The sequence below is a fragment of the Drosophila simulans genome, chromosome X (genome assembly GCF_016746395.2).
Source record: "Drosophila simulans strain w501 chromosome X, Prin_Dsim_3.1, whole genome shotgun sequence".
NCBI lineage: Eukaryota > Metazoa > Arthropoda > Insecta > Diptera > Drosophilidae > Drosophila > Drosophila simulans.
The window spans coordinates 4,898,936-4,922,923 of NC_052525.2; the positions used below are offsets into that span (position 1 = coordinate 4,898,936).

At 43.0% G+C, this 23,988-nt stretch overlaps 1 protein-coding gene across 22 annotated transcripts in view; it reads left to right on the top strand.

Annotated features, from left to right (window-relative positions):
• LOC6739981 (neurobeachin) overlaps positions 1 to 8,523 on the top strand; it is a 159,779-nt gene extending 151,256 nt beyond the window's left edge. For all 22 annotated transcript variants that reach the window (XM_039296915.2, XM_039296924.2, XM_039296918.2 and 19 more), the window contains 6 exons: positions 2,120 to 4,994; positions 5,064 to 5,237; positions 5,343 to 5,606; positions 5,674 to 5,870; positions 5,989 to 6,140; positions 6,294 to 8,523. In XM_039296915.2, the coding sequence (XP_039152849.1) occupies positions 2,120 to 4,994; positions 5,064 to 5,237; positions 5,343 to 5,606; positions 5,674 to 5,870; positions 5,989 to 6,140; positions 6,294 to 6,384 (3,753 nt within the window). In that variant the 3' untranslated portion in view covers positions 6,385 to 8,523. The remainder of the gene's footprint in view (positions 1 to 2,119; positions 4,995 to 5,063; positions 5,238 to 5,342; positions 5,607 to 5,673; positions 5,871 to 5,988; positions 6,141 to 6,293) is intronic.
• The last annotated feature ends 15,465 nt before the right edge of the window (positions 8,524 to 23,988 follow it).

The window sequence follows — 23,988 nt, forward strand, 5'->3', positions numbered from 1 at the left end:
TGTTGCCTGTAGCCATTGTTTAACCATCGTACTTTTGTCTGTAATTTGGTTAGCCAGCATTTGCGTCTTCAATTGACAGTTTTGCCAATCGCAATTAAATACCATAAATTTCGATTGTAATTTCAATAAAAAAATGCTTTACAAATTATTAGTTGCAATCTATATGGGAATACGATTTTCGTAGATACATATATCGATTTTATGCTTTTTAAAAAACATCTTATTTCATTTCATTTAAAAGCAACCGTTATGCGAATAATAGTTTTAATGTACTTAACCCTAATCGATGCTTTATGACATGAGCTAAATGTCAATCATTTTCGTAATGACTTATTCATTAATATTATCCAATCACTATTTTGCTCTGATTTGACATTTAAATGTGTTACATTGATTTCTTGGCCATGAGCTTGCAATTAAGTTGGATCCATGTTTCATTTTGTAATCTCCACCGACAAATCAAGGCACTTAATGAGTCGCAAATGCACGCCCAGCCACCCAAAGTGCTGATAAAACCACCTTGTGGCGCCCGAAAGTATGCATCATTGTGTGTGTGAGTGCTTGTGATTTATCCCATTTGCGTTTGTATATGTTAATGTCTGCGTATGTCTTGTGCAATTAGTGATACATAGCTGTAAAACATACACTCTTACACTTAAACTCACTCTCACATAGAGCACTTCTTGGCTTTTATCGCTTTTTTGGGGTAAGCCCCGGAGAGCCCACCGTATATCCCACCCCACACCACACCCGCACACCCTAATGAACTACTACTACACTCGCATTATTTATGCCCCACGCTCACTCACACACACACGCACACACCCAGTGATTAGCTGTCATTTGTGTGTGTGTGTTTGTGTGCGTGTGAGTGCTAAGTGCAATGCTACCTCTCTCTCGCTCTAAGGACATCCCCCCTCGCACGTATAATACGTATACCTCCCCCCTTAATGAATGCGTGCATATATCACAGTTGACAAGATTGGAGACCCCGGAATGAGGCATTGGTTTTGGGTGGTGCGTGAGGAGACCAGGGGGGGTGGGAATTTTTGGGTGCTCAACTAGGGATACGGACACCGCAACACTCGTGAAATCGAGGGCAAACAAAGGCGATTGATTTCGTGCTGATGACAAGCTGATGCCACACGCAACAGCTGGTGTGGGGCTTGGGGTTTTCTGCAATTCTAAAATCACCCTAAAAACCCCCAAAATCGCACCATAAAAGTACGTATGGTTCTCCCTTGAACGGACGAAATACGGACAAAACGGACACTCGTTGGTGTCTGACAGCTGACATTTGTCAAACGCTTAACAAAATTTGTCATATGCTATGCGTGTTTCATTCCTCACCATTCCGCATCGTTTCATTTCGGTGCGTTCCATTTCGCTTGCCTAATGTCCTGTATTCTACCAAAATCAGTGGGTTCGAGTGAATCTGGACTACTTTTATGCAAATCACTTGACAAACTGTCGCCGCCATGGACGCCGATGAGTGACAGTTGTTGAATAAACAGGGGAAACCGAAGGGACGTTTTGGGGGCAAAACAGGATAGCGAACGGATAGGCGTTGGGGTTTAGGTGGCGATCCCGGGTCGAGAGTTGATGACAAATGCATGTGTTGACAAAACGGACGGACGGGGGCAGTGCTGCTTGGGAATTTTGATTTATAGTCCAATGTGCATAATTAATGTGCAAATGATAGGCATACATCAAGACCCTCGCAAACACGGCTCGCATCAGAACGCCCACACACACACACATCCACAAGCGAAAGAGTGAGGTGGCCTGCACTGAAAGTATTATGGCAATGAAGTTTAGAAAATCGTTATCAAAACGATGACACTTTAAGCCTTTATTCCAACTATTGTACAATGTGGAATAGTATTTGTGTATTTTATATTACGAGTGCTTAGATAGTTGCACTTTTTCCAAACTTCATTGCCGTTTCTGTACTCTATTTTTCCGAGTGTAGTAGAGGAAAACCCACGTCCGAAATTGGGGACCCATTTGATTGCTCTTCTACCGAAGCCCATGCATATTTTGATTGCCTACTTATTTTCATATCTCCTTTACCCCCACTAAAAACCAAAAACAAATACCGAACAAAATCAAATCCCAGAGCGTTGACTCGGATGTGGGCTCCCTGAACATGAACTCCACGGAAAACGAAGTGCCCGAAGTGGAGTCATCCAGCGAGATCCTAATCGATGACCACAAACCGAGTCACTCGAACGACGAAAGCTGGACGGATGTGAATCTCAACGAGGATGCTGCCGTTCAGGCGGCAAGTGCCGGAATAGTTGTGGGTTTGGTGGATAACGGAGGTAATGTTATATCCGACAAACACGATCCGTCCCATCACAACCAACAACAGCAGCAGCAGGCGGGAATCATTGGTCAGCAGCAGCAACATGGATCACTTGGTCATTCGGAGCGGGGTGACAAGCCCGATTCGGAGATCTCGGTAGTGCGAGTGCCTGATGGTTATGGTGGTGCTGGTTCCGGTGGCGTGAATTCCGGACAGGGTCAGGGCGTTCCATCCAATCAGCGTCCTCGTCCCGAGGAGTTGCCCATGAAGGCGCCCGCCTTGGTGGCCCAGCTGCCGCTGACCACACCTTCGCGAGAGGCCAGTCTCACCCAGAAGCTGGAAATCGCATTGGGGCCAGTGTGTCCGCTGCTCCGTGAAATCATGGTGGACTTTGCTCCGTTCCTTTCGAAAACCCTAGTCGGCTCCCATGGCCAGGAATTGCTGATGGAGGGCAAGGGTCTGACGACCTTCAAGAACTCGCATTCCGTCGTGGAGCTGGTCATGTTGCTCTGCTCCCAGGAGTGGCAAAACAGCCTGCAGAAGCACGCAGGATTGGCCTTCATTGAGCTGATCAATGAGGGTCGCCTGCTTTCGCACGCCATGAAGGATCACATTGTTCGGGTGGCCAATGAGGCGGAGTTCATCCTCAACAGAATGCGAGCGGATGATGTCCTCAAGCATGCCGACTTTGAATCGCAATGTGCACAGACCCTTTTGGAGCGCAGGGAGGAGGAGCGAATGTGCGATCACTTGATAACCGCCGCACGTCGCAGAGACAATGTGATTGCCAGCCGTCTCCTAGAGAAGGTACGAAACATCATGTGTAATCGCCACGGAGCCTGGGGCGATTCCAGCTCCACATCCAGTGGTGGCGCCATCGTTGGAGCGGTGCAAAAGAGTCCTTACTGGAAGCTGGATGCCTGGGAGGATGATGCCAGACGTCGGAAACGGATGGTGCAGAATCCGCGCGGATCCTCGCATCCACAGGCCACACTGAAGGCGGCTCTGGAAAATGGCGGACCTGAAGACGCCATCCTGCAGACTCGCGACGAGTTCCATACCCAAATAGCCGTCTCGCGGACTCATCCATCGGGTCAGCACAATGGTGAGCTACTGGACGACGCCGAGCTCTTGATTGAGGATCGGGAGTTGGATCTGGACCTCACGGGTCCCGTCAACATCAGCACCAAGGCGAGATTGATAGCACCCGGTCTGGTGGCACCCGGCACTGTCTCAATAACCAGCACTGAAATGTTCTTCGAGGTAGATGAAGAACATCCCGAGTTCCAGAAGATCGATGGCGAAGTTCTCAAGTACTGTGACCATTTGCACGGCAAATGGTACTTCTCCGAAGTGAGGGCCATCTTCTCGAGGCGTTATCTCCTGCAAAATGTGGCCCTCGAGATCTTTTTGGCCAGCCGCACGTCCATACTGTTTGCCTTTCCCGATCAGCATACGGTGAAGAAGGTAATCAAGGCCCTGCCCCGTGTGGGCGTGGGCATCAAGTACGGGATACCGCAGACGAGGAGGGCCTCCATGATGTCGCCCCGTCAACTGATGCGCAATTCGAACATGACCCAAAAGTGGCAGCGTCGCGAGATTAGCAACTTTGAGTATCTTATGTTCCTGAACACGATCGCCGGCAGGACGTACAACGACCTAAATCAGTATCCCATCTTTCCGTGGGTGCTGACCAACTACGAGTCCAAGGATTTGGATCTCAGCCTGCCGTCGAACTACAGGGATCTGTCGAAACCGATTGGCGCCCTGAATCCATCGCGCAGAGCCTATTTCGAGGAGCGTTACGAGAGCTGGGACAGTGACACCATACCGCCCTTCCACTATGGTACGCATTATTCCACGGCAGCATTTACGCTGAACTGGTTGGTGCGCGTGGAACCGTTTACCACCATGTTCCTGGCCCTGCAGGGCGGCAAGTTTGATTATCCCGACAGGCTGTTCAGCTCGGTGTCGCTGTCCTGGAAGAATTGCCAGCGTGATACATCGGATGTGAAGGAACTGATACCCGAATGGTATTTCCTGCCCGAAATGTTTTACAATTCATCGGGCTATCGGCTGGGTCATCGCGAGGATGGTGCCCTGGTGGATGACATTGAGCTACCACCCTGGGCCAAGAGCCCCGAGGAATTCGTGCGCATCAATCGCATGGCACTGGAGTCGGAGTTCGTGTCCTGCCAGCTGCACCAGTGGATCGATCTGATCTTTGGCTACAAGCAACGCGGTCCCGAGGCCATTAGGGCAACCAACGTGTTCTACTATTTGACATATGAGGGCAGCGTTGACTTGGACGGCGTTTTGGATCCGGTGATGCGCGAAGCGGTCGAGAATCAAATCCGCAACTTTGGCCAAACGCCTAGTCAACTGCTGATGGAACCGCATCCGCCGCGCAGCTCTGCGATGCATCTATCGCCCATGATGTTCAGTGCGATGCCGGAGGATCTCTGTCAGATGCTCAAGTTCTATCAGAACTCACCAGTCATTCACATCTCGGCCAACACCTATCCGCAACTGTCGTTGCCATCTGTGGTCACGGTAACGGCGGGTCATCAGTTTGCGGTGAATCGATGGAACTGCAACTACACCGCCTCCGTCCAGAGTCCCAGCTACGCCGAATCGCCCCAATCGCCGGGTTCCAATCAACCACTGACCATCGATCCGGTTCTGGGTGAGTTAAACTGGGTCATACGAGTAGGACCTTCTGGACAAAGTATAACCGATTAACTGTCATCCTCAGCTGTTCATGGCACCAACAACAATAGCAATGCGGCCAGCCGACGTCATTTGGGCGATAACTTTAGCCAGATGCTCAAGATACGCTCCAACTGCTTTGTTACCACAGTGGACAGTCGGTTCCTAATCGCCTGCGGATTCTGGGACAACAGTTTCCGGGTCTTTGCCACCGAAACGGGTATGTTGCGATTAGCTAATATCGCTTCATTGTTTCATTTGAGCATCTCACTTTAAAAGCAACTTCATAACACACAAATTGTTTCATTTGTTTTCATTGTTACAGCGAAAATCGTGCAGATTGTATTCGGTCACTTTGGAGTGGTGACGTGCATGGCACGTTCCGAGTGCAACATCACCTCAGACTGCTACATCGCCTCCGGATCGGCGGACTGCACGGTGCTCCTGTGGCACTGGAATGCCCGAACCCAGAGCATTGTGGGCGAGGGCGATGTGCCCACACCTCGGGCCACCTTAACGGGTCACGAACAGGCCGTGACATCGGTGGTGATTAGTGCCGAGTTGGGTCTGGTTGTCTCTGGATCATCAAGTAAGTATAAACTATTGTGGAGACGTGAGAGAAAGGAAGGGCACCGAAATGGGTTATCTCTTTCCAGATGGACCCGTACTTATCCATACGACCTTTGGCGACCTGCTGCGCTCACTGGATCCACCAGCGGAGTTCCATTCCCCGGAACTGATAACCATGTCCCGCGAGGGCTTCATTGTCATCAACTACGATAAGGGCAATGTGGCCGCCTACACCATCAATGGCAAGAAACTGCGCCACGAGACGCACAACGACAATCTACAGGTTAGTTCTTTTCTATTTATATTTATATTTATTTTATAGTGAGAAACTACCAAACCATTAATAACCTACTGGTTTCATGAATAAACTTGGACTTTTGTTTTTTTTTTGCTATTTTCAGTGCATGCTACTGTCGCGCGATGGTGAATACCTGATGACCGCCGGTGATCGCGGCATCGTGGAGGTGTGGCGCACCTTCAACCTAGCACCACTTTATGCCTTCCCCGCCTGCAACGCGGGCATCCGATCTTTGGCCCTCACCCACGATCAGAAGTAAGTGAAATGCAACAGTCTCGGCAAAACTCATTCAATTCAAATTCAGGGGATAACTCTCGTAGGAGGTTCATTCAAAAGCGGCTTAAATTGGTTTTAACCCTGTATTCACTTCACTCGTTCCCCTTTCTTCCAATTCTTACTCTACTGTAGATACCTTCTGGCCGGACTTTCGACGGGCTCGATCATAGTATTCCACATCGACTTCAACCGCTGGCACCACGAGTACCAGCAGCGCTACTAAGTTTGGACACTTGAACATTGCAGTAACCCACGACTCGCCAGTTAACAGAGGCCAAGAAAGCGGAAGCGGAACCGGAAGCGGAAAGTGAAACAGAAACGGAAATAAAATATAAAAAACGATCGCAAAGCAACTACAAAGTACTTACAAAAAAAACGGCGCAAGGAGGGCGAATCGGTTTTTTTCTATACAGACCTTTACAACTCTAGGCTAGTAAGCAAAACTATGTTTTTTTTTTGTCTAGTATTAATTGTGCATTAGTGTGTGTTTGGCCAATGAAAGCCAGTCAAAAAAAAATTAACAAAAAAAAAAAATAGAGAACGGAACAGAACAGAAGATGCGAACATTTTTTTTTTTACTAGAGTTAACGAAATGTATGTTAAGTTATGGCAAAATGGAGGAGGGCAAAAGCAAAGGCAAAACAAGTAGAAGGTGATGTAGAAGGAGGAGAAGAAGGAAGCTGGCGGCTTAAGTAAGTAGTTGAAATAAGACAAATGAAGTTAGTGTTTATAAAACGCAATAAGCAGTTAATAAATCTAAAAGTAAATCAACCTAAAGCTAATTCCACATGCATTATAATACCAACGTAGCAAAAGTTCTCATAAAAGTTTAAACAAAACAAAACAAAACGAAACGAAACGCTGCGCAACGCAAAGATAAAGGGAGAAAATAATGAAACTAAGCGGCCAAAAAACGAGAAGACGGTAGAGAAAGCAGAAAGCCAATTTTTAATTATAGCGTTAGTTCTTCGTGACAAAAACACACTCTTCGAACACAGACACTACATAACCATACACACACACACACACAAACACAAGGTAACCAAGCAAGGACAATGCCAAGGCAATAAAGCTGATAAATGGAGCGGAAAGAGGAGGGCAGAAGAAGCAGGAAACGGAAGTGATGCAAACAGCGGATACGAGATATTTTAGTACACACACGCATATGCATTTGTAGCTAAACTAACACACTCAACTTAACTCCAAAAAACGCTAACTAAAATCTAAACAACAGCTAAATTATCAACACTGCTGAGAGCCACAGAAAATAATAAATAAACAAGATATATATATATGTATATATATATATATACATATATGCATCCGCCAACGGAAGCGGAATATGCAAAACTTATCCAAGCGAAAGGCGGCGATTTCGTTTTTCGTTCTCGTTCCACAAATATCACGCATACGCCATGCTGCACCGCACGCTAATTTCGAAACGAGAGCGAAAACAAATAAATACAATCGATATAAAAATATGGTCTATATTCGTTTTTTTGTACTCTTTTTTTTCGTTGTTGTTGTATTTTTTATCCTCTTCCGTTGATTGTTGTTTGTATTTTTTCTTTAGGCTCTATTCTATTCATTAAGTAAAAGTGAGAACATTTTCAATTGCGTCCAAAAATTAGCCTACTACCCAAGATCCCAATTGGCTTCCTCGAAACAAAACCAATCAATGTACGTCCAGGCTGAGGTGTTTTATATATGTATATATCGATATATATATGTATAATTTGACCGCAGATTCTGCCTTTGATTTTCCCAAGCGATTCGCAAACCGAAAATAATTCAAAAAAACCAAACAATCCATCCATGGCGCACCACTCTGGCACTTACCGATTAGATTTGTATATAAAGACGAGAGCTAAGGCAATTACTATAACCATACTTCAAGTATATATATAGTTTACGGCTAGAAACGAACACATTCGGTTGTAAAAGCGCAAAAGCGATACAAATTGAATCAAGTCCAGCTAAAAGAAACCCTCCCCCCAAAAATAATTGGAACCCAAATATATAGGTATCGTAAATGTATGTATATGTTGTGTGGAGCTAGAGATTAATCCTGTTTTCCAAGCATACAACTATGGGGAAACTGAATTTTCTCCAGCTCTATTGTTGTGTCTTGGCCCGATTCGATTTTGTGCTCGAAGTAAATAAAATAAGACAGCTGATTTTCGATTAATTCGCATCTATTCTTTTCTCAGGATTTAAACATTCCAAATTTATTCCCATTGAAACAGAATAAAACTTAATTCGCTTTTAGTACAGACTCGATTTTTCCACTCTCTGTGTGTACATATTTAAGAAGCATTATGCAAATAGCAGCTAAAACGACACAAAAAAAAAACAAAAAACAGGAACCCAGGCAAATGCAAAAATTAAATAAACATTTAATAATAATACACGCGATTTTTTTTTTGTGTCCACGAGAGTTAATTAAATACCGTTGCGAAGCGAAGGTGACGAATAAAATTTACAACTATTAGTAATTTAAATGTTGTACATAAATCCATGGCGAACTGTCCTAAGAGTAATGTATTTTTAAAGCCCACTACAAAAAAGCCGGAAGCAAAGCATTCGAACGGAAGAAGGCAGGACGAAAGGAATTCAAATCAAATCAAATTAAAGGAAACGCAATGAAGCGAAAGCGGAAAACTTGAACTCGATGAGAAAGTCGAGGCGGAAAACTCTCAATCTCGGAGCAGTAACTACATTTTTTTTTAATGCACACAACCGTGTGTATCTATATACGATATGGGATAAAAAGTTTAGCCATTAACTGAAATGATACCGAATATTTGAATATTAACTGCGGACGCCAACAATTTTTAATTACGCACTTTTTATAGAACTTAGCGAGGATGAAAAGTGGGAGACGGTAGTCGTATTAAACAAAACATAAATATAAATAAATAAATTACATAACGTTTTTATTAACAAAAAAAAAAAAAAAAACAAACAACAAAAATGGCTGACAATTTTAAATTTATACAAAACGAAGACTTTACAAAAAGTCAAGTTATAAATGAAGGAAAGATACAAAAACAAAAAAAACCAACAAAAATAAGAAAGAAACAAAAAATATTTAAGAATTTACTCATGCACGGGCAAGAATTATTTCATATAATTATTTACACAGGCGGAGGTAGGAATTTTAAAATTAGAGAATAAACCCGAAAATCGCAGGCAAAGTTAAAGCTAAAAGACAGGCACCAACACACAAACACACACGTGAACACACAAACACACACACTCAATCGAAATCGAAATATATATATATATATATATAGATATACATGTGTGTATATATTTTGTCAACATTGTTAAATAGCAGACTAACAAACAAATGAGAGCCAAAAACAACAATTTAATCTATTCCGCAGCAGCAACAAAAGCAAAAGACAGCAAAATACGAAATACAAAATACAAATTACTAACTAAAATTACAAATTACAAAATGCAAAATACAAAATACATAAAGAGATAAAGCTACGAAATAAATGTTCATTAATATTGCTAAACAAAAACCCATTTATATATATAGATATATATAAATAAAAGGTATTTTTTTTTTGCAAAATGCGTGCGTTGAAATTGATAAAAGCAAGCGAAAATTAAACACATTAAATAATAAACAAAGGCGGGAAAAGATAAAGCGAAAAGCGATGAAGCGGCAGAAAAGAGAGGTCAAAAGGTTAGCTAGCGCGGGGCGAAGGGCAAACAATTTATGCATATTAAAATTAAATTTAAAATACGCTACAATTCTAACGAAATAAGTTTACACACGAAGAACACACACTCACACCACATTCCCCCCTCCCTCCCTTTCCCAACCACTCCCCTCCACCCACAAAGAGGAAAACGTACACAACTAATAATAATTAAACAGAAATAAAAACTCAATTGCATGGAAGTAATTAAAGGTCGCGCGTTGAACAAGCGTTGAAGAAAAAATTTCAAATTAAATTTAAGCTACAAATTTAACAAGCGAAAGTGAGCAAGCATTAAAAAACAAAAAAGTAACAAAAACGAAACCGAAACAAACCAAATTATTATGTTCAATAAAGAAAACCGAAAAATGAAAAAGAAAACCAGAAGAGTAAAAAATACAAAATAAAACCGAACAAAAACAATGAAATCTTACAAAAAAAAAAAAATCCAAATTTGTTTTCTATTTTGGTGGGGAGGAAAGTCAATTCATCTTGGCCAAAATCCTCTTCTTTTTTTTCTTTTTTGTTTAGCTGTGACCTACTTTTCCCATTTCTGCTGGCTTGCAATAATTTCATTTTCCCAACAATTGAACAACCAGAAAGGAAAATCCCAGCCAGCAAGGAAAAAATAGAGAACGGGCAAAATGGAAAAGCGAGACAACAATTCCACGGGCTAAGCAATTAAAGCGCCGCGTTCGTTCGCGTTCCTTGGCTCCTTTTTCCTTTTAGCACGCCCCAGTTGCGTTTCCAGTTGCAGTTGCACGGGAAAAGCAGAAAAGCCGAGCGGGAAAATGGCAGGGAAGAGCGCGGTGGGTAAACAGATAAAGGAGACGCTGGGCCAAAAAGAAAAGGTGAGTGCCAGGCGCTAAGGACAACTTTTGGGGGCAGCTGTCTAAACACGGAAAATGCATCAAATTGCAAGAGCATTAGTAGCAGCAGCAGCAACAGCAGCAGCAGCAGCCGCCGCCATCCACGTTGTCATCAAAAGTCATATCTCTTTCATATTATTCAAGTTATGCCCAACGACACAGCTCCTTTTCCTTCCTTTAACCCACCACCCACCACCTACCCCCTTCCCCACTACGCTCTGAGCTTTCTGGAGCGTGTAATATCCGTTTCCTGCATTTCCGGTTGCTAGCAACAACAACAACAACAGCAACAACAGCAACAAGGACGACGCACAGGACGAAGTGGCGACGGGAGTTGCCTGAAAATTGCTAGCGGAAATGCTGCAAAATTAACGAGCAACGCGGTTAGAGAGGCAACACCACGATATCCATGGATCCTGCTATCCTGGCATCCAGGTGGCAGTCAACAGGCAGCCGCCGCCATTTGCCATTTGCTATTTGCTATTTGCCAGGACTAAAAACCAAGCCAAAGTAAATGCAAACAATTTTACACCGACTATCAACGAATGTGTGTGTGAGTGTGTGATTTTCCAAGCTGTTCATAATTGCAGATGAGCTGCACATATAAACCAAGTTCATCAAAATTGTACTGCTGCTAAGAGCGAGTTAAGTTTAAGATACATTTATAAATCAACTGCTAGTTTTGCTTTCAGTGTGACCATTTTCAGTATGAATGATCAAATTCTGTTTGTGCGATATAGTGCAATTTGAATTTTGGTTTTTTCGCAGCACCTCTTTATAATCCCATTTTTGCCACCTGCTCACTTCTCACTTTCCTTCTTACACTTTGCTGGCTCGCAACACAAAATGTAAATTCTCCCCCACCGGAAAAGTGGGCGTGGCGGGTTAAAGTTGTAGATAAGGGGGATTGGTAGTGCCTTGGAGGAGCCAGCCGTCCAGCTTCGGCAGCAGCTGCAAATTAGACGCATCGCTTAACCAGCAATGACATAAAGCAACCAAGTGGCAGCAACAGCGCTAACAACGTCCCGAAGTCATCATCACCATCATCATCTCTCGCCCTCATCATGCTCATCACACCCGCAACGGCAACTGCATCTGTATTTACATCTGCATCTGGGTTTTAAATCAACACACACACCCACCAACGGAAAAAGCCAAGGAAAAAGCAAAGTGAATTTGGACTCGGATCGAGACGGAACGATAGAGCAACAGAGATGGCACTCTCATGAAAAAAAAAAGATTAAATAAGAAACGACTATCAGATACCCGTTACTCAGCGATACCGATAACTATCGATATCGATAGATATTGGGGAATAAAATGAGAAAAAATTTAAAGTCGAATAAGATTAAGAATATATATATTTTATAGAGCCGGAAACGCCTTCTTCTGCCTGTTACATACTATTCAACGAATCTTGTATACCCTTTTACTCGACGAGTAACGGGTATAATGAAGGATGAAAAATGAGGGACGCAAATAGAGCGAGGGAAATGTTGCAGGACAGAGCAGGACAGTTGAGGGCAAATAAAGCATATAAAATTAATGAGCTCGTCACGTTTTGCGTATGGCCAACTGGTTCGGGGTCACCTTAATTATGGCCACAATTAACAGTTGCTCCGCCGAGACAGGGACAGAGACAGAGAGATAGAGATAGCGACAAAGAGAGAAGGGTAGATAGACAGCCAGCAGGTGTTGTATAGTCGCTATATGTATATGGATATATAGCTTCTATCTAGCACTGCGTCTCTGTCTGTGTGTAATCTCATTACAAATTCAAATGCCCTGCATCAGCTGCCAACCAAGGCAGCCCAACCCAACCACCCAACCACCCAGGCACCCACTCAACCGCTGAGCCACCCAACCACCGAGCCACCCCCTTTTTGGCTGGCCAGCACTTGACGGTGTCCGCCTGGCAAATGTTTCAAACCACGTTGTCACTCAATTATGTGCCATGTGCGCAGACCGTAGCATACTTTTCAGCACCCACCTCCGGGGTTGCAGCCTGCAACACCCAACTGCACCACCAACCACACGACACAAAGGTGCCGCCATAAAGGATGGACGAGCGGATGGACAGAGAGAGATAGAGAGAGAGGCTGAAAGCTACAACTGACCAGGTGACATAAATTCGAAAGGATTTCCGAGTGGATATCCAAAAATACCAGTGGCTTGTTGAACACCATGATTTATGTATACTTTGAACCGTCTATACATACAAATACTTGCAACCCACACAAAAATTCTTAAATATTAAACAATAACAAATGTTTAATAACAAGGCGAACATTTTATTGATCATAATCACAGAATGCTAATGTTTGTATGGTTAAAAATGTAATAAGTTTTGCAACTACGTCATTGTTACTTTAAATCAAAACGAAATGTACCGGTAGGAACTTATAATTCCCAACTACTTTTCATTATTTTTTTTTTTTTTTTTTTGCATCGAGACACTCGAGTGTCTACGAGACACCCAAATGTTTTTCCACTCTTGCAGTTCTCTGCACATACCATACCTATTCCATTGAAAAACCTATCCCACCTTTCCCACATTCGATTGTCGATTATCCTCGAGTTCCAGGATCCTTTGCAGAACCCCACCGTTCTCTTCGTCCTTCGAGTTCTGCAGTTTGACGAACTTTGACGCTCGATAAATAATGCAATTTGTAATTAAGTCAGTCAACCAGTTAGTTAAGGGGGCGCACGGTGGGCGTGCCTGTTGCGGTGAGTAATTAGAAACCTAAACCAAACAACAAAAACAACAGAGTACAAGAGCAAATGCAAGATATTGAAATGTGAACAAAAAAAAAAAAAAAAAATAGAAGCAGGCGAATGGATTTTTATGTGCTTGCTAACAGGGTGTAAAAATGTCAGAGCAGCCTAATTGAAAGAGATAAGTGTGTGTGCGAGTGTGGGAATGTTTGATTAATGAAATATTCAGCAGGTTAATTAAGGCAAATTGGATTAGCCACAAGGGCCAAAGTTGCCTTGACAGAAGAGCCGTCTCTCTCTCTCCCTGTCTCTCCCTCTCTCTCTCTCTAGGGAATGCGAATTCAATTGCGACACACTAAAACGCACTCAAAAATGTTCGCACTCACTGTGCAAAATGTATAGTATAAAACGTATAAAAACATTTAACATTTAAATGATCTTGTTTGTGTTTTCTTTCCGCATAAATTAATTCAAGTTCTTGAATTTACTTAGTTTTGATTGGTAACACACATTTTCTGCCTGTGCACATATGCACAATGAAACACTATTTCTTTCTTTTTATGCTTTTTGGGCAACTGTCAACGCCCGCAAATTGTCATTGTCCTGCGGGACTTTGGCTCAGTTCCCATTGTTCGCATTTCCCCGTTTCCCCATTTTCCCACATTTCCCTTGGATTTCCCCCCACATTTTGCCAGCCCCGCGATCCCCTGTCATTTGTTGCAGCTTACGCTTAATGCACAAACCAGACAAATTTCCCCCTCCCCCCACGCCTTTTTCCATTATCCTTTCATTTGCATGCACCCCCTCCCCCACACATTGCCATTTTACCACCCATATATAGAATAGGAATATATATGTATCTACATATATATATAGTTGGAGTCGCAAGGATCGGGCGAAAAGTGCAAACTGCCGCTCGACTATTACGCAGCATGTAAGCGTATTTGTGCAAAATTAATTCTTTATCTGCTCGCCGCTCCTTTGTTGATTTTGTTGCCTTTCAGCTGGCATCGTGCCACCGACTCTGCATTTTCCCCACTGTCCTCGAAAACAATGGGTTGGGAATAAAAAAAAAAAATAAGAAGTGCACGAAGAAAGTTATTTAAAAAAAGAAAAACGCGGCACGGGAAGGGGGTAACATCTGTTGGTACTAAAAAAAAAAAAAATAATAAAAGAAGCGGGGGGTGGTGAACCCCATGAACAGTCAACTTTATGTGGATTTCCGAGAGCGACTTCAAGGAAAAGGAAGTTACGCAAATGCTCTGACATTCTGTTAAAAAAGGATTTGCATAAAATATTACAAAAAAAAAAACACATTCGAAAAAGTCCGCACTTTGGCTGCCGTATGCAGTATCTATTGGTTTGGTTAGCTTGTGTTAGCTTAGCTGCTATCAAAAAGTGATAATTTCAAAGTGCCATATCTCATTTGATAGAATTGCAATCACCTAGCGTGTTTTCCTCATGTTTCCAAATGCAGAATGCGGTGAATTTCCCGCCTCGTTGTGATCTTCGTGTGCTGTTCGTAAATATTTAATGGCCCTGGCCGGAAACGGAAGCGGATGGAGATTGGGGAGTGGGTGAGAAAAGCGGATGTGGAAAGGGAAACGCCACTTTGCGGTCAACAGCAGGCCACGCCCTCTCGTTCACCTGTGTTCCCACTCTCTCTCTCTATCTCTCTCTTTCCATCTCTCTCGCTCCCTCTGCTTTGTCCTTGTGTAACTGCCAGTGGGTGCGGTACACGTTTCATTCAATTTATTTGCCATTTCCCATTTCAATTCGTTTCGGGCCGCCAATTACACAACATGGCCCTGGCAATGGGAATGTCCGCTTTCTCCGTGCTCCATACCCCTTTCTCTGCCCCTTTTCTGCCCACTTTGCCCCTTAGAATCCTCATCCCAACCCCCCCGTTGGCTTGTACCCCTAAAAGGCCCTCCTGCACCACATGTCCCATTTCTCTGGCCATTCCATTTGCTTAAAGCCTTTTCACGCAGACGTTGTGGCTGCCGTTTCAAAGGCCGAAAACAATAGTGCAAACTACTTGGAGAAAATGGAGCTGGAAGATGGGCAGCTGGCTGGCTGCACCGCACAGCATCATTAGCATATTGACATGTGGCCGAATTTGGTCACGTTCCATTTCATGTCAATTCATTTCATTTCATTTCATTTCAACACTGCCAACGAAGGAGTTCGAATCAATTTCCCATTTCCCATCTCTGGCGGACAAGTGTAGTACTTTTGTGTGCGCAATATACTACTGATAACTCAAGGACCACACTTGCTCCACAATGGAGACGTAAATGAAAACGAATTGCAGCAGCAGGCAAAATGCTTACGAATCTAATTGCACCTGGCTAATGCACTGCGCCAAAAAAGAAGGCTTCTTCGGGCAGTAAATTAGTACGTTTGCCTTTTCGTTTTTCCCGCACTTTCACTCTGAATGTATATAAAAAAGGCATTTTTCTCTAATTTTCCCTACTATCAACAACAAACAGAAGGAATCAGTTGTTAGCGGAAGTGAAGGGGATACATCCGGAGGTTTATCCCTACTTTTTTTTTCAGCAGCACTCTATTGGCTGAGTCGGGAATCTAATGCCAGTGGCTTTGACAGGCTTTTGTTGCCACACCCAGTGCGCTGTCGATAAAAAAAAAAAAAATGAAGTTGAATGTCTTCGATAAGTTTCAGATGCACACTTATTTTTTTGTTTTCGTTCACCCCACTCCTCCTCAGCTACTGCCAAGTGTCTATTTTTTTATGTTTTTCATTTTGATTGTCTTGAGCAGCAACTTTTCCTGCTGCTTTATTATAAAATGCAAGTGAAGTGGGCCAAAGGCAGCGGATGTGGCGCTTTCCCGCCTTTGCCACTCCTAATCACTCCATCCACGACCATTTCCTACCTCCTCTGCCATTGAAAATACAAGAAAAATGGTTAGCAGGAAAATCCCCTTCCCTGTCGATTTTTGGGGGGAGGGGCAGGGCGCGCTAGCAGCTTTTGGCACGAAATAATATTTGCATAATAGCAAACAGAACCGACTGCAGCTCCTTCTGGTACTTGGCCAAAAGATGACAAATGACATTAAGGAGGCTTAGCGCCTGCGTTTTTCCCACTTTTCCCACTTTTCCCGCATTTCCCACTGGCACGGCGATCCCCCTTTTCGCCGCCCCATCAACATCCTCCTCATCATCGCATGGGGAATTTGACTTTCAAAACGAATGCCAGCAAGCACCCCCTTCATTTTGGTACGTCCTTTTATTTTTTTCTTTTTTTGCTTTTCGGTACCCCCATCCCTTGTTACTTCCTCCTTTTTCTGCAAACGCATACTTATGCATCCGGCGACCTCGTCCTTTGCCTCACCACACACACACACACTCGCACACATACAACGAACGACCCCCATTTGGCTGCGCCACTGCAATTATTTATTTTTTCATTTTTTTTTTTTTTTTTTTTTATTTCTGAACGTGCAGCGCTCTTTGATCCTCTTTGGCCGTATATTTGCTAACGACAATGACAACGATGTCTAGCTAAGATTCAGGTGTATATATCTATATAGAGAGGTGGGCGCACCTAGACCCCTTTCCTTTCGTCCTTTCGGGCTGACGGCGACCCCCTTTTTGTTTTATGACCACGCCCGCCACTTGGGCCAAGTGCAACTGCAACTGCAGCCAACTTTTTGCACGCCGCTCGCATCGGCACTTGAAACTTCTCAATGGCACTCCGGCAATGGCTGTCTCCAGAGTTTTCCGCCCATCCCACACCCATTCGAACCCCATTCGAACCGAACCTCCACGAAAATAAATGTGAGAATAGTGGCAAATTGCATTTGACATTGGAGATTGAATTTGGATTATTTAGTGAAGGATTAACAGGACACCCTTCATGGAATTTAGTTAAAAGGCTTTGTTATATTTTTCCTCATTTTTATTGAACTCTTTAAGCGGCAATTTCGTTGAAAATTTCACATCTGGCATTCAGAGACGTTCCATTTATGCGGGCGTTCAATTTTCAATTCGCATGCCGTGAGATTGGAATCTTCATTGGCCATTGGCCATTTGGGATGCTCGTTATCAAAATGTCAGCTAGTTTTATTGCAATTGCTCCTCCGGTTCCTGTTTTTTTTTTCCCATTTTTTTTTTTTTGTATTTACTCTCCTGTTGTGCTGTTGCACTTGGTGTTGCTGTCATTGTCAACGCTCAACGTGAGTGCCATGAAAGATTTCGCTGCATCTTTGGCACGTTTGTTGCAAAAACCTGTCCGGGCTGCCGTGCAATTTTCCAATTTCTAACTCGACTAACTTGACTTGGGGCAGACGCCGGTGGAAAATGGGTAACACAAAAGGGAAAGCAGCGGGCAAAATACGAGGGGTAAGGGGTGAGGGGCGAAGGCGAGCAAACGAAGACGCTGACGGAGTGGATGCAACACGAAGAAATATGGCAGGAAAATTGCAAAACAGCAGGGAAAACAAAATCAAAAAGCACTCACATATTTTCCAATTTGGCGATGGGCAAAGCGGCAAAGCAGCAAAGCGACGACCTCCTGTTGAGGATGTTGCTCCTGTGATGCTGCTACTGTTTCCGTGTTGTTTATGTTGCTACGGAAGGACCGCAGTCCAAAAGTTGGAGTGGCCATTTTTCATTTGCCACTGGCCACCAACCAGGACAGCTTTGCTCCTCCGGATGTTGTTCGGTGGTCATTAACAAAGCCAAAAAACCAAAGCAGCGAACAACAGTTGGCCGGACCAAAAAGTGCACCTATTTTCCATTATATAATTGGCAAACTTGCGCTGCGATCGAAGTATTTATAAGAACGGATGGAATCACACGTGCCACGTTACATACTTTCCAACGCATCTGGTATACCCTACTTCTTATACTGCATGAGAAAGGGGTAAAAAGTAGCCAGATTTCAACATTTCCAACATTTCAACTGCCAAAGGCCAAGGCATCTTGGCCGTTCATCATCGTTTGGTCAGCCGGCAACGAAATGGGGACAAAATGTAGAATTACTTTACATGGCCCGAAGCTGCTGCGCCAAGGGAGTCAACAAATCAATCAAGCTGTCCGAGCAGTCACCTGGACACAGGAAGCAGGACACACCGAGCAACAGATACAGCTACGTAGATACATTTCTGGAGCCCTCAGATACTTTTCCCTGGAGCAAAACAAAGGCGACATGCCTTTGTTAGCCCAGTGAAGAAATAGGAAACTTATGGCCAAAAAACGGTAGGCGGAAAAGTACATCATCTGGCGGCGACCCGAAAGGGAAACAGCTTGCAAAGCAGACGCAGAGTTTTGCAACTCGAAACCCGGGCTCCACCACTCCCAGTGGGAGTGGGAGCATCCAGCACCGAGCCCCTAAATCCGACCACCCAAAAAAGACCATTCGCATTTGCTGTCATAGGCAGGACATCCCAACGTTTGGTTACTGTGGGAGCCGAATCATCATCGTATTCCCAGTCTACAGGAGGAAGCAGCTTGGTCGGAACTGCAATTAATCTTGGCGAGGAGCAACGAATAAACAATGCACCGGAAGAAAAAGGGGGTGGTGGCGCAGAAAAAACACATTCTAAGAATACAGATATTTAAAAAACTGCGTGCTTAAAACAAAAATTCTCGTTTCATCTACTTGTAAAATCAATTTAACTTATGAACATAGACACTTGTGTAACAAACACTTTTTACTTGTGTTGTGTTCTACTCCAGATTATTCGTAGGCCAAGCAAATTCAGAGCTCAGCTACTTAGTATTCAGAGTTAAAATTAGAACTCTCTTGAATAGCAGCATACACACTTTTAATTTGAAGGGGGGCTTAGAAGACAGAAAGGCATATCATCTTGGATGCAGGAAAAACTGCTTTTGAACCAGAGGAGCAAGGGATAAACTTTGTGCAGCATATAAACCACATCTGGAATTCATAAATAAAGGCACATCCACCCGACACCCACACACAATTGCAATCAAATGACCAAGTTCCAGGACCTGCCCCCCAACATATGTCCATCATGTAAATTCATGCATATGTATGACCACTTTTTCATCCTATCCACACAGATACAGCCCCTCTTCTCCACACACACACATGCCACGCCCATTTAGCCTTCAATTCAAGGCCGCTGGCATTACGGTAATTGCAAGGATTTGTCACACGACAACACGATGTCACAAACAACAACAGCAGCAGCAGCAACTCAAAACATGAAATAAAAATGAAGATCAGGGACGGACAAGTGGTAGTGGGAAGGGGGGTGGTGGGTGGGTTGCCCAAGGACCACAGGTAAATGCAAATATTTGTTTAATCAATTCTATGTGGGCATGCAGACAGTGCGTTTCATAAGCATAAGAGCCTGATCTTAAAATCTATATTTGAATGCATTTCGAAATTAAAATTATTGAAATTTATGTAAGCGAAATACTGATAGTTTTTGACCAAAATATTATGACAAGAAATTAATGCCAAAAAAAAAAAAAAACTTGGCCAAAATGGCTCACAAAACTAAATAAATAACACATTTAACGTACTAATTACAAAAGGTGATTTTCCCCGTCACTTTTCGAGGGACTTTAAAAAAATTTTTTTTTGCCAAAATTTTGCATTTGCATTTTTGACGATAATTTGCAAAAAAATTGAAAAAAAAATATCGATTATAATCGATTATAATTTCAATTATGAGCATAACGAGGCATTCCAGTTAATATTTGAATCATTATTTTCGATTTTATGATACAAAATCGATTAATTTTGGACGGAAAATCTCGATAAACGGCTTTTATAACTTCGCTCACAATGGTTATATAGCTAAAATTAGATCAGCTTACTGGCAATGCCAACGTTGCCATTTACTTTTGTCTAACTTTATAAAACTAATTTTTGTTAAAATTTTTTTAATTTTTTTGAGACAACAATTTTTATTTCAAGATTTGAATACCAATTAATTGAAAATTTCACAACGAATTCAACGATGTATTACATTTCACATTCAAACAAGTATTTTTATGGTTTTTGCCAAAATAATGCAAGGAAGGGACAAAAACGCGTCTTATAAAAAACGCACTTTTCAAACAGCTTTTCATCAGATTTTTTTGGAAAAATTTGTTCGACAAATGAATTAAAGTTGAATCTGTATTTCCCTATAGAAAAAGCGGGCCATATTTTTTTGGCCACCAACCCGACGAACTGCATAACAAACAGCATCTATATATAGAAATATGTTGGTAGACCTCTCTATATATACATATATATATCTACATGCTGTTCAGGTTATATGCATATCAATTTTTGCGCCAATGCCTGCGGCCAATTTGCATGGGCGGCGGTCTGGGGGATAACGATCTGGTTTTCGGAGGATTACATTTCTTTTTTTTTATCCTTTCCTGTTGCTCTATTTGTACTTTGTACGGAGAGGAACTTTGCGATGCAATTGTGATATGCCAGCGAATTGGATTTTGCAAAGGATAAAATGGGAAAAAAAAAGGCCAAAGAAGGGGTAAACTATTGAATGACATGTATATATAGATATATATAGATATATTTAAATAAGCATATGTGTATTTAATTTGCATTTTCAATACTCGTAAGCTGCCAACGTAAATTGAGATCAAGGACTTCAGCTAACTTGAAGTGAAAAAAATGATCAAATTATTTAATAATTACTAAAATTTAATATATAGTAAAAATTTAACAATATTATTTGTCAGCCAAACGAAATGTGTCGAGCTCAATTATTTGTTTTCATCAGCCCCTCGACATTTTTGCCACAATTTTCCTGCGTCATTTGCCACAGATTTTTGTGTGCCAATTAGGAAATTCCCCATTGTCGATACAGCCATTGAATTAAAGTGCAGAATGTGGGGGCGTTCAGTGTATTGGCCGAGGCAATATCAAACTGGCGTTTTCCACTCCCACTCCCTTCTTCCCCTTTTCCATTTTCATTTTCATTTTTTTTTTGCGTTGAAGTCGTTATCTAACAAAACATCTTGCATCTATTTCCCAGGCACAAGCACAAAGGGAAAACCAGGGGGCGGGCGTGATTTTTCGCCAAGTGGGCGGGTCGGCTTGGTGCGGACGTATGGCAGTTCCTTTATGGCAATCACCTAGGCAACTCCGGATGCCAGGATGCCGGGATGCCGGGATGCCAGTATGGCACCTGCAACAGCACCATCTCCACTACCTGCTGCTGGTCCTTTCGGGCTTAAATTATGCGACAACAGCATCAGCAACAGTAACAGCATCAGCATCAGCATCAGCAGCAGCAGCAGCAGTAGTAACTCAGCAGCAGGAGCAGCAGCAGCAGTCGCCGCAACAACAGCAACATCCATTGCAATTGCGAGCGGCGATAACGGAGAGCAGCATTCAAACGGATTGTAGGTGTCAATGCCCATCGGTGGCTAGGGGTGTTGCCAAATGGTGGGGGGAGAGGGTTTAGCAACTGGTTGCCGGGATAACTACCGCACGCCCACGAAACCACTGAGAGAAATAATGGTGCAATTAAATGTAATGCCTTCAATTGAACCAATAGAATGATACCGAATCCTATACTCTGCAGAAATCTTAAATAACCAGTGAGGCTTAAGTTTAAAAATATACCAATACTTTGTAGTATTGCTTGTGTTTTTCCAGTGCCTCCGTTTGTGCATTGTGTTTTTGTTTCCCACTCCAGAATCGTTTGTTCTGAATCCCGGATCCTGAATCCTAACTGTGCGTGGATCGGGCAATGGAGATGTAGATGTTGATGTAGGCCACGTCCGTACAATAACCGCCCCCCTGATCCCCGCCTCCGGATCCATTTTTATAACCCCGCGTCATGAGCGGGTTTATTTTTTCCATGGCGACTCCCTGTTGCTGCTGCTGCTGCTGCTCCTGCTGCCCCTCGCATCCTGTGCCATTCTGTTCTTGTTGTTCAACAAAATGTCAGCCTCGGCGAATTTTGCAATTTGAAAGCCACACAAATCACAAAAACAACAAGTTGGAAAATACACAGCAAAACAACAAGGGATTTGCCATAGCCCATGCTTGAAATACCCTTTAGTAGAAAGTCACTGTGAGGTATTATTCTACCGATTCACAAATTCATTCCTTAAGATTCAGCTTATATATAAATATTTTGGTTAATCCATCCTTTATTCCTTTTGCAAACACAATTTGCCAATTGAAATACCTTAGGAGTACACAGAGTTTACCGCAATTACAGGGTATAAAAGAAAAACAAGCTTGCTTGCAAATGTTTCAATTTTTTTTGCTGCCCAAAGAGCAAAGAATCAAAATAGAGGAACAAAAATCCAAAAACAGAAATAGAAACAGAAACGGAAAAGTGGCAGAGTGCAGAAATATGCAGACCGAAGTTTTTGGCCAAAAGCTGAAGCTCAAGCTGAAACTGAAGCTAAAACTGAAAAACTGAAGTTGAAGTTGGCAGCCAAAAGCTGGATTTTGAGTGAGAGGTTGGTTGGTTTGAGTGCGTCAGTGGGACTGTCCTGGTGGATGGGTCCTGGCCATATTGCCAACAGCCGTTGGATAAGTCCATCTGTGTCCAGCAGCAGACGGCTTAAAAGGCGTGAAATCTTTAGCTTCCTCTGCCCGCTGCAGTCACTTTGTATTTATGGGAGTTCACTTGCGGGTGCTCCATTTAGAAATGGACTTATTGTCGAGTGTAGTTTATTAAAGGATCCATCTATCTATTCCTGGACTCCTCGACTTGAGCATCCTCCTGGTCTCGCTCGTGCTCCCCTCTTACCATCCAGACCAATTAAATATTGTATTTATCTTAATAACCTTTTTGTGTAATAAACTCCTTGGTGAGCACGCTGCCTTCTTCCGGCCTTTCTTTGCTCGACTTTTCTTGCCACTTTCCACCTCCCTTCTCTCGCTATTTGTGTATTAAGTTTCCCCGTCTTGAATGTTTTGTTCTGTGTTGTCTGTCGCTCATTAGCGCATAGCTGCTGCTTTTCCGCTTTTCCAGCCGACCCACAATTTCCCCCCCACTGCCGCCTAATCGTCACGAGTTCTTTTGCCTGCTCAGTTTTCTCCCCTATATTTTTTGCTTTTTGCTGGCCGCACTTTGCAATTTGATTAATTCATGCTTCCTTGATGCCTCGGGTCATGGCATTAACCCATTAAATTCCGCTCCTAAAAATGCTCGAGCAAAATCAAAATTGAAGACTTAAAGAGTCGATGATGAAAAAATGCCACAAAGTTGGTAAAAATAAATGTTGAATAATTACCAAGAAAAGAAAAATTGGTGTAGCGCAATTGAAATCATATTTTGTATTTAGTTAAATCGTGAGGCAGTGAAATGTACCCCAGAGTTGTGTATAAGGTTAAGCATGGACCACTGCGGTGGCAATTAAGTGGGGTCTAATGGGCGGGTATCCCCTTTGAAGCCAAACCAAACCAAAACCCCATGTTGTTGCGTAATCGATAGCTGAAAGCTTCGCATTCGCTCCGCTACTTGAGCTGTCATCAAAAGCTGCTCAATTTTTGATTTCGATTTTGATTTTGGGCATTGTGAGCCGCCCACCCCAACCCATCCCACTCC